At 36.9% G+C, this 12,064-nt stretch overlaps 1 protein-coding gene across 8 annotated transcripts in view; it reads right to left on the reverse strand.

Annotated features, from left to right (window-relative positions):
• The window catches only part of PAK2 (p21 (RAC1) activated kinase 2), a 78,926-nt gene that overhangs the window by 12,255 nt on the left and 54,607 nt on the right, over positions 1–12,064 (reverse strand). For all 8 annotated transcript variants that reach the window (XM_008533782.2, XM_070583467.1, XM_070583468.1 and 5 more), the window contains 6 exons: positions 11,082–11,145; positions 9,210–9,258; positions 8,567–8,679; positions 7,328–7,445; positions 5,692–5,791; positions 3,129–3,325 (listed from right to left, as the gene is read on the reverse strand). In XM_008533782.2, the coding sequence (XP_008532004.1) occupies positions 3,129–3,325; positions 5,692–5,791; positions 7,328–7,445; positions 8,567–8,679; positions 9,210–9,258; positions 11,082–11,145 (641 nt within the window). The remainder of the gene's footprint in view (positions 1–3,128; positions 3,326–5,691; positions 5,792–7,327; positions 7,446–8,566; positions 8,680–9,209; positions 9,259–11,081; positions 11,146–12,064) is intronic.

Genomic DNA, 12,064 nt, shown 5'->3' on the forward strand with positions numbered 1-12,064 from the left:
ATGTTAAAATGTTATCTCCTGATCTCCCACCTGCCACCCTACTCCACCTGCAGTCTTCCCCATTTCAGTTAAGACAAACTTCAATTTCATCATTCTAGCTACTTAGGCCAAACTCTTGGAGTCACCTCTCCCTCTCTCAAAATATATCCTTTCAAAATATATCCAGAATCCAACTCCTTTTTCCCACCTCACCGATACCATCCTGGTCTAAGCTACTATCATTTCTGGCCTGGATTATCGCACCAGCCTCCTAACTGGACTTCCTGCCTCTGCCTTTGCCTCCCTCAAGAATCTCTTCTCAACAAAGCAGCCAGAGTGATCTGCTGAAATGCAAGACCATTTTGCTTCTCTGTTCAAACTCTGCAATAGTTTCCTCATCTTACCTGTGTAGAAGCCAGAATCCTTACAAAGGCCTAATAAGGCACGACAGTTGGGCCTCATTTCTTCACTGATCTACCTGTTTTCTCCAGCTGTGTGCTCACTACATGCTAGCCTTAACGATCTTTGAATGTATCAGCAATGCTCCCGCTGGAGGGTCTCTGCATGTGCTGTTCTTTCCGAGAAATATTCTTCCCTTAGGTAACCTAGTATCACTTTCTTACCTCCTGTGTTCACAAGTCACCTCAGTGAAGCCTCTCCCAAGCTCTCTTGAAATGGAACACTCTTGACTCCCTCCCAACCAGTCTCAGCACTCAGAGTCCATCATTTAATATGTTACATATTATTCTTATTTATTTTGTTTACTGTCTCTCTCCTCCTTCTATGAGGGCAGGAATTCTGGTTGGTTCTTTTAGACAGCACCTTGAACAGTGCCTCACACAGAGCAGGTACTCAAATCAATGTTTGATGAACAAATGAATGAAACTAGAGGGTTTTAAAAATTATTCTGAACAGTGTTCTAAAATTAATCATCACTATACAAGTACTTTAATTGCTCACTTAAACTGGAATCTTTGCAAGGGGATGAAGAGCATCAGGAAAATCCAATGCCATGCAGACAGAGCATCTCCTGCACATACTCACTACCTTGGCATTCTCTAGCCCATTTTATAGCATGTCCAAGCTATTTTGAATAAAAATTTTAAAAAATTTCTGACAATAGTCAAATATGGTTATATGCAGTCAAATATGGTAATTTTAAAACTTTCTTTCAAATAACTGCTTGAGATATAATTCATATAGTATAAAAATCATCCTTTTAAAGTGCACAATTCAGTGTTTTTAGTATATTCACAGGTTATACAACCATCATCACTAAGTCCAGAGCATTCTTATCCCTCCAAAAGAACGCCAATGTACATTATTAGTTATTCCCCATGCCCTCCTCTCCTCAGTACCTGGAAACCCTTAATCTTCTGTCTCCATGTATTTACCTGTTCTAGAGATTTCATATGCAGTCGATCTTCATTATTTGCAGATTCCATTTTTGCAACTTCGCCTACTCGCTAAAATTTGTAACCCCCAAATCAGTACTCTCAGAGCTTTTGTGGTCGTTTGTGGATATGTGCCGAGAGGTGAAAAGCAGAGCGCTGAAGTGTTGTCTAGTGTTCCTAAGTGCAAGAAGGCAGTGATGTGCCTTATGGAGAAAATACACGTGTGTGATAAGCTTCTTTCAAAAGGCATGAGTTATAGTGCTGCTGGCTGTGAGTTCAATAACACTGAATCAACAATATATATTAAATAGTCTCTAAACAAACACACATAAAGCAAGGTTATGTACTGGTCAGTTGACACAGGCTTGCAGGAATCTAACCCTATATTTCCTCTAGAAGCAATGATTCAGTATTAATTCAGTGTATGTGGCTTTACAGAACCTAACTACCATGAACAACAGAACTGACCCTAAATAGAATCATACAATATGTGATCTTGTGTGTCTGACTCAGCATGTTTTCAAGGTTCAACGTTATATGAATCTGTACTTCATTCCTTTATTATGGCTAAATAATACTCCATGGTACAGATGTACCACTTTTATTCACTTATTCATCAAGTGACAGACATTTGGGTTGTTTCCACTGTTGGCTATTACGAATAAGGCTACTGTGAACATCCGTGCACAAGTTTTTGTGTGGATGTATGCTTTTAATTCTTTTGGGTAAATACCTAGCAGTGGAATTGCTAGGTTATAGGGTAACACAATGTTAACTTTTAGAAACTGTCAAATTGTTTTCCGAAGTGCTGCGCCACTTTACATTTCCACATGTATGAGGGTTCCAATTCCTCCACATTCCCATCAGCACTTACCATTGTCCATCTTTTTGACTATAGCCATTCTTATAGGTGTGAAGTGGTATCTTGTTGGGGTTTTAATTTGCATTTCCTTAATAACTAATGATATTGAGCTATCTATGGTAACTTAAAAGTAGAAGTTTAAGAGAATAAATGAACAAAAAACAAAACAACAAGAGACAGACAGACAGGGGCTGGCCCAGTGGCGTAGTGGTTAAGTTCATGCACTCTGCTTCAGAGGCCTGGGTTCATGGGTTTGGATTCTGGGTGTGGACCTAGACCACTCATCAAGCCATGCTGGGGCAGAAATCCACGTATAAAATAGAGAAAGATGGGCAACAGGTGTTAGCTCAGGGCCAACCTTCCTCAGTAAAAAAAAAAAAAAAAAAAAAAGACAGACAGAAAGTACAGACCCCAAACTCTCCACCTCAACTAAGGGCGTATTTAATGGTTCAAAGTCTACTGACCTCCTCTGTATCTCAGGACCCTGTCTTTTGAGTGAATCTGGGCTTTAACACTGTTATCTATACAGCTTTCTCACAGATGTGATCTTGTTTTAGCCTTCTCTGTACCTGGGGGTACAGAGGCCAAGGTTCAAGTTGATAACCTGAAGGGTATATCTAGGGACTCTTCACTCTGTAGAAAAGTGAGCAAATTCTTACTTAGGCACACGATTAGAAACCATATATCTTACTGAAGATCTATAGACTCTTTACCTAACACACTTAACTGAACAACCCAGAAGCAAATGATTTTAGATGCAGAGTGAGGGCAGAGATTAGGTTTTATCAACTTTGTATCCTAAATTCTTGGCCAGTGCCTGGCATAAGCAGGTTCTAAATGTTTTAAATGAAAGTATTTTTCTTAAAATAAGGCTTGTGTCTAATTGGTCTTACCCTCAAGGGATTTTCGTTGAGGTAAGGAGGCTCTCCTTCCACCATCTCAATAGCCATGATACCCAGAGACCATATGTCCACTTTAGGGCCATAAGCCTTCCGTGTGACCACCTCTGGTGCCATCCAGTATGGCGTTCCAACCATGGTACTTCGCTTGCTCTGCTCAGGGGTGATCTGGGCGCAGAAACCAAAGTCAGCTGTAAAACAAAACACCTAGAGTTAATGGTGTCCATAGATGGTTTTATCTAAGAGCTCACTTTGTATGACTTAATTAATTACATTTGACTATTCAGTCTCTTGTTTCTTAAGACTGTATTAATACAGCAGAACCAGAATGTGTTTACATACGTTTTGATGATGTTACATACTCTCACTGGTTTATTTTCACTTCCCACAAGCAGACAGTAAATTATCAGGATGTTTTTTCTTCTGAATAATTAATTCTATCCTAAAAATTGTAATACAAGGAGGCTGGCCCTGTGGCCGAGTGGTTAAGTTCGTGCGCTCTGCCGCAGGAGGCCCAGTGTTTCGTTGGTTCGAATCCTGGGCGCGGACATGGCACTGCTCATCAAACCACGCTAAGGCAGCGTCCCACATGCCACAACTAGAAGGACTCACAACCAAGAATATACAACTATGTACTGGGGGGCTTTGGGGAGAAAAAGGAAAAAAATAAAATCTAAAAAAAAAAAAAAAATTGTAATACAGTTGAAAAAGATCTAAAAGAAAAAGTTGACCAAAGGTGGACACCAAAACTAAAAGCTATGAATCAGGCAAAGGCCAGCAAGAGGTAACTACTTTTGAAGAAAATAAACAGAAACTAGAATTACAAAGCATCTAACTTAGCAGACAGCAGAGAAAAAGAACACATTTAACTCCAACTGTACCTACGAGGTGGTCACCAGCATCACTCTGCTCCAACCACCTCACTGTGCAACCGAGGAGCAGAAGACCCAGCTGAGCAGACAGCGTTAATTTAGTGGGAAAGTCAGGATGAGAATCTAGAGTTTCTTCCTCCATTCTACTGTTAAAATTCATTCTACTACATATGTAACTAGTGTTAACATTTAGGTTTGTAAGCCTCAGACTTGTTGTTACACATTTACATACATATATATAAGATTAATGAACTGCTTGGTCTACCTTACCTAATTAGGATATTTTGTAGACTGTTTTTTAAAATAACTTATTTTTAGAGATCTTTCCATATTAGTACATTGTTCTCTTTCATTATTATAATTATACATTACAGAATATTAAAATATCCTAACACTCAACCATTCCCATAGTGCTGGACATTAAATTTAAGAACTTTTTAATTTTTCTTCAGAATGTTGGAGAGAAAAATCTTTGTACTTATTGTTGTGCATATGCTCAGTAATACTATAAGAGAGAATCCTAAAAGAGCAATTGTTAGGTCAAATAATAATATTTATAGCTAAAATGGGTGGTTAGAATAAACCAGGCACTGTTCCAAGTACCTTATAAGAATTAACATACCTAATCCTCATCATAACTCTATGAGATAGGGTCATTATTACTACTCACATTTTACAAATGGGGAAACTGAGGCATACATATTTTTAGACAACTTACCCAAGATCATTCATCTAGTAAGTGGCAGAGCCAGGATAAAACATTATCCCCAAAAGTCTAATTCAGTTTACATGTGTATCCACCAAAAATGTATGAGAATACCCATTTCTAACTTGCTCATTAAGATTAGTAATCTTATATTTTGTGATCATCTGATAGAACCTAAACCCCCTTTCTTATGGTTGGATAACCTTTGGAAGATGTATCTTAAAAAAGAGATGCTGAAAAAGGAGCCCAACTCTCCAGCAGAACAGAAAAAAAGTTTTTGGTATCTTGATCCAAGAAATGCTTTGAATTTTCCATAGTTGGAGAAACCTCAGTAGAAGTTCTTCTTGAATCCTCCAGGGGGCAGGGTTGGAACTGACAGACTACAGCTGGCAGAGGAAAAGGAAGCTTAGGATTTTTTCCCCCATGACTTTACCATGTCTGATTCAGAAGATAATTAGTGAAAAAAGTTTACACGGGGTTTTTTTTCCTTGTCGTCTCTGAAGTCAGGGTCATACAGCCCTCCCCCAATCAGGCCATGCTCTACCAAATCCAAAGAAAGTTGAATAGCACAAGGAGAAGAATCTAACCTAACAGATGGCAGAGGCAAATTCAAGTTTATCTTTGGAAGACAGCACACACATTATGACAGTCCCAGGCACCGTTTCTCAGTGCTTTACATTTTTAATCCTCAGAAGAATTCTCTGAGACAGGTACTATTATTTTCCTTATCACACGAATGAGAAAATAGACACAAAGAGATTAAGTAACTTGCCCCAAATTATCAAGCAACTAGTAGCAGACCTGCTATTTACACTCAAGCTGTCCGGTTAAGAGTCCATACTCTTTATCACTCTTCTCCCTCCCCCTCCATATATGAAGTCATAAAAATATTAATAGCAGAAGAGATTATTTTACTTAAACAAAAGGCAGGAAGTTATAATAAACAACAATAAATGGTATTTGTTCATTTGTTACTCACTAAGTTTAACTGATCCTTCCATCCCCAATAGCACATTGTCACTTTTTATGTCTCTGTGGATCACTTGATTAGCATGTAAAAACTCCAATGCCTGTAAACACTGAACAGAAGAAAAACACCAATCAATGAAACAGTCCCTGAAAAGTCTAAAGGAGGCTCACATACAGTACTTAGGACCCGAGCACCGCCTCTGGTATCCAGAAGACATTCCAATACTTAGGTTTCAAAAGAAAAAACACCCTCTCATGTGCAAAGTTACGAAAATACGATACCTTAATTAATTAGCTGCCCCTCCTCCCACCCTTTGGTCTTTCCCAGAGACAATTATTAAATGATGTCTTATCTAGTCCTATCTCTGGCCAAGGATTATGTAAAATCCCACGAATATCACTCTGTCTTCAATGATCTCATCTATAAAATGACGGGTGGGTCTACACAATTTCCAGGCCTTTTCAGGTTTAAGTGCCTGGAGGTACGCAGCACTCAGTAAACATGCACAAGGCTCTTTAGAAATGATTTCAACAGTAAAGGATAAACTTGTGATCATTCCCGCTTGAATCTGAGACACTCAGAAGTCTAATCAACGCAAACCACTGAAAAGTGGGTAAGATCCTGGGTGTTTGGCTCCACTCAGCTGTTTGTCAACGTGACATAAGGTATTTTCTTCATTTCTTCTATGGTGGATTTCTCATAAAGCTATAGCTATGACCCAGACACCACTGATGAAAGATTAACTTTACTCTTATGCCATGTTTCAGAAAGGACTGAGTTAAAAGTGAGAAAAGACTCTTCCCCTTTCCTGAAATACAAGAACGAGATCAGATTTTTAAAATCTGCTTGCCTCTATGTTTTTTAACATAAACTGAGCATAAATTGTAAACATGGAAAAAGCTGTTTTTATTTCTTACCCTGATCAGAGAAGAACAACAAATACAGTCTGTATATCATTAATAACAACTAAAAATCTCATTTAAAATATTCTACTATTCATTCAAGGAATAAACCTATGTATTACTGCACTACATTTACCAAAAATTTAAGCCGATGATTGAAAAAAACAAATCCCAGGAAAATACTTGTACAAATAAATAGAAACAAAGTTTTCACAATTAGAAGAACTCCTAAAATAATTTTTACATCAATTATGAAAAAAAATTAGAAAAACAAAGTAAGTGTAAATTCTTAAGTTTTTATCAGCTTTTAAGCCATCAAACACTCTCTGATAAGGGCTGTCACATTATTAACCTATCGTATTCATAACTGTTAAGGAGTTCTTAGTTCCGTCTCTCCTCAAACGACCAAGGGCTCTCTCTTTAGGGGGAGCATTATTAACTCAGAACTAAAACTTTCAAAGAATATTTTGTTAACACCTTAATTAAAGCAGAAAAAGGAAAACATCAATGTACTATCTTTATATGAACAAAGTTTATAATTCACTTTTGTATCACTGTAAAAATGCTGAAAGCCAAACCATAGGAAACACAATAGTCTCAAGAATTTTTACAATTTTGCCCTTTGTGACAAAGATTCCTAGGAAAGTATCTCACACAACATAAATTACGCAAAAATCTTCCCTGCTCTTTACCTCCTGCTAACCAGACATCACCGTAACTTACCAAAAAGGGAGCCAACTCACCTCTCTGCATACGGCAGCGATCTGTGCTTCGTCCATGCAGGTTTCTGTTACAACATCAGTAAGCGATCCCCCAGCAAGGTATTCCATCACCACAAACAATTCATCTCCCATCAGGTAACTAAACAAAGAACAGGCAAGAGACACTCGCGTTTTTACTTTTTTTAAACACATGGCCTCTGTGTTGAAGAATTCAAATGTTAGGCGCCCTAATAACAAAACAAGAAAGCCGGCAGCTTTGAGAGCTAGGAAGAAAGTTGCTACATAACAGCACAGAAAAGTAACTGAGGATCACATTATGATTCTCCTGGATCACTCGTAACTTCAGTGTGTACACAGATTATTCCACTTAAAATAACCCTGCGAGGCAGGAATTACTCGTCCTGTTTTACAGATGAAGAGAGAGGCTTGAAGAGGTTAAGTAACTCATCCAAAGTGACATAGCTGGTAAGTGACAGAACCAGAACCTGAAGCCAAGTACAACTGATTCCAAAGTGTATGGCTTAACCACCATGCTATAGCAACTTGAAATACTATTTTAAAAAGTAGGGAAATGTACGTGGAAAGTTTATTTCTATGAACATGGTCCCTATAACTAGGGCTAAAGTCTAAAAATGTGTTATCTTTTTCCCATTCTAAACAAATTGAAATACGGAAGTAAGAAAATCGCCTATAGTCCTCTCTCTCTGAAACAATCACTATTACAATTTTCATTTATTTTTCCACTATTCTTCTTTCATTCACATAAATGTAATTACTTTAAAAAACCCACATACTTGCAAGATACAAAATTTTCTATTCTGCTTTTTATTCTGCTATTTAACATCAATTTCTAAATTAAAATAAGGTTTTGATAGACATACTATTTGCCCGTGAAAAATAGCATCTGAAATAAAAATTAATCCAAAAGTTTAAAAACCGTGTGGCCAGTAACCTCTATCATTCAAGACACGAATCACAGCCAACCTTTCCCTCATGTTTCTGCTTCTGATCATTTGTAACTAATAAGAGCACCAGCAGCAATGTCCTTCATTTAACTGCCTTCTCTCACTTGCCAAGTGATATCTACGTAGAAAAAGGGCCCGCTAAACTGTAATGTGCTATTTTTCTCTCTCCTCCTCCTGCAAGCTTCCATTTCAGCACTGACATTCTACTCTAGTCTAAGTAAAGCGGCTACCCCCAAAACCATGAGACTTAAAATTTCCACATCTGTCCCAGTGTTTACGAAATATTCATATTTACCTGTCCAAGAAGTTAACTATGTTGGGATTCTTTAATTCTTTCATTACCAGAATCTCATTAATGATCAATTCCTTCTTTGGCTGTTTCTGTAAATTAATTTGTTTGATAGCAACCTATGATGGAAACAGAATTAAAAAAAAATCAAAACAAGTTTCCCAATTCTCTTAGAAAATTACAAACACTAGTTAGTCATTTAATTTACTGCATATATATCACATATACAATGAGATAACCTACTCATAGGGAGTACTTTTACTTCCACGTGGCCTATGCACAATGCTGTGTAATACACAGAGCCTAATTATTTTTAGATTTCTCTTGAAGCTGACTAACCAACCCAAGGTCAGTCCAGTGCCAGGAATGAATCCTCTTTTCATTTCAAGCTGTAAAAATACTTTTTAAAATATTTGCTTATTTATGAAACAACACAAAGTTCCGTTCCTCCAGTTAATAAGAAAAGTGCTAGGACATTATGCAGAGTAATTCTTCCAGTTAATAAGATAAGTGCTAGGACATTATGCAGAGTAATTCTTTTGACATGTTCCATTGAAAAAGAGATTTCTATTGATTATTCACAGGTTTATCTAGTTTGTCCTATACTAAAATCTAATGGTAACACCCAGAAGTATGAAAAAGTAGCTACCTCCTGCCCCAATGCCACATCGGTAGCAGTGAAAACTGTACCAGAAGCCCTGGGGGGAAAAAGACACAACAAGATTTAAGGTTTATAAATCACTATCATTTAAAACATCCAAACACTTTATACTTAGAACTACTGAAAAAGAACTAAAGAACATTTAAGACCTAACATCTTTAACAGCAGTAAAAGTAAAAACAAGAGAGAAAAAAAAAATAAGAAAAAGAGGCAATTCTTGTGGCCAAAATTTAGGTTAGAAATTTGTCATAAATTTCCTTCCTAAAAAAGTAGGAAAAAGATAAAGGAAAGAAAAAAGTAACGTCTATTTATGGATCCACCTCCCTGCTCAAGAAACAAAGAACTGCAAATACATTCGAAGGTTCTTACGTGCCCTTTCCAAGGGCATCCTCCCTCCTCCCCAAAGTAAGCTGTATTTGGTGTTTATTCTGCATTTGATGCGCACTATTTCCATGTAGTTCTCCATACTTTAACTACAAGGGACACAGCTGTGTATCACTATAGAATATATTCAACATACTTTTTAAACTTCATATAAACTGTTTCATTTTACGTATTTTTCTTTTCTTTTCTTTTTTTGAGGAAGATTAGCCTTGAGCTAACTACTGCCCATCCTCCTCTTTTTGTTGAGGAAGACTGGCTCTGAGCTAACATCCACGCCCATCTTCCTCTACTGTATATGTGGGATGCCTACTATAGCATGGTTTTTGCCAAGTGGTGCCATGTCCGTACCCGGGATCTGAACCGGCAAACCCCGGGCCGCCGAGAAGCAGAACGTGCGAACTTAACCAATGCGCCACTGGGCCGGCCCCAATTTTATGTATTTTTCTGCAATTTGCTTTTTTTTTTTTTGGCACCTGGGCTAACAACTGTTGCCAATCTTCGTTTTTTTTTTTTAAGGATTGGAACCTAGGCTAACAACTGTTGCCAATCTTTTTTTCTTCTTTTCTGCTTTATCTCCCCAAACCCTCCCTGTACACAGTTGTATATCTTAGTTGCACGTCCTCCTAGTTGTGGGATGTGGGACACCGCCTCAACGTGGCCTGACGAGTGGTGCCATGTCCGCGCCCAGGATCCGAACCCTGGGCCGCTGCAGCAAAGCACGCGAACTTAACCACTCGGCCACGGAGCTGGCCCCCAATTTGCTTTTTTAATTCAACATTGGATTTTGGAAGGTTATCCATATGGATAGGTGTTATTCATTCATGACTATTATAATAATATATATTATTCAACATATTACAATTTATCCATTTCAAGTTCAAGACTATTAAGAAGATTTTCAATTTTTCGTTATTAAAAACCAGTGCTGCAACTGAATTTAGTTTTTAAAAAGAAAGAAAGTTTTCAAAAGAGACTTAAGCTCTCTTTCTAAATTCACGGAACACTTTCCAGAGATTAACAACATTAAAAACTCAAGATTTTCATTTGCTCCCAAGCAACAGAAAAAAAAGTTTAGTTAGTTAGTTTAAAAATACAAATTAGTGGACAAAAACAGAAGATCAGTAGATTCAGAGATCAATACTCAATCACATGACTAAAATGCATGTTTTTATTGCCTATAATCTTATAGTAAAAGTGTTCTTATTGTCTTTTAAATATATTTGATGGGCAATTTTTCCAGCCATCTAATCTCTTACCACGAATGAGAAATAACATTTAAGAAGAAATAACGTACAATCATTGCTAAGTAATACAGTTTTTAAAATAGCATCTAGAAATAAATGCATTACTTATTTACACAAATCCAAGGATATCACTCATAGGATAGTGTAAGTGCTCTATGTCAGCAGGCAAAGGAGATACCATGCTGTACACCTAAGTATTGAATATTGTGGTGATACAGTCACAAATACTTACCCTTGCCCAATTTTCTCATATCTTGTATATTTTTTCTTAGGGTCACCTATGCTCACGATAGTTCCTATTTTAAACAAAAACAACAAAAAGTTGGAAGCTCAGTCAAGCATTTTAAAATTGTAAGTTAATTCTAATATCATTATTCCTTATAATAAAACACTGATTTTAGAACTGTGGTTTTCAAATGTAACACTAAATTTCCAAAACAAAATACTAAAGAAACTTAAGGAATAAAAATAAACAGTATCAGAAGCAAAAAGACACATTATTGCCATAAGGTTAGACCTCCTAACTAATGTCTTGATTATCATTACTTTAAAAAGTGATCACGTTTTAAAAAGACCAACTGTAGAAGTTTGCCTGAAACTAAGGGGCTTCTCAGGATGTGGGATGCTCAGTCTTAAAACCGGGACATTTCTGGGGAAAGGATGAGCCGGTCATTCTACTTTTCATATTCCACTGAAATGTATTAAACCAATAATAAGTTATGAAACTACTTACTATCAAAAATAATATATAAATGATACCCAAACGAATAGCCCTAAATGGCTCTTCTGACTCTTTGCATATATCTTCTTTCAATGTATTTACGAAACCACTTATTACTACAAAGATGACTCTACTTTAACATGAACTAAGCATACATCTATTTTAGGAAAGTTCACAAAGTCACAGCTAAGAAACAGGTTTTAAAATTAGGATACTGAACATAAAACCATACCTTATATTCTTATTACTGGTAAATCAAAATATTAGAGACCATACTAAATTTTTACTTGCTCAAGGTAAAAGTAGACAGGGGCATATCAAGGAAACGCACATAAATAATCCAATTTTATCTAGGAATATCAAATCTACAGCCACTATAGTTAGAGTATTTTTCCTTGATTCCTCTGGGTCAGTGTTCTTTATAGTTGCTATAGACTTCTCATCAGACATTACTGCTATCCTCTTCCTGGCACTGTGTACATTATTTCCAATGG

This window comes from Equus przewalskii, chromosome 18 (assembly GCF_037783145.1).
Source record: "Equus przewalskii isolate Varuska chromosome 18, EquPr2, whole genome shotgun sequence".
Taxonomy (NCBI): domain Eukaryota; kingdom Metazoa; phylum Chordata; class Mammalia; order Perissodactyla; family Equidae; genus Equus; species Equus przewalskii.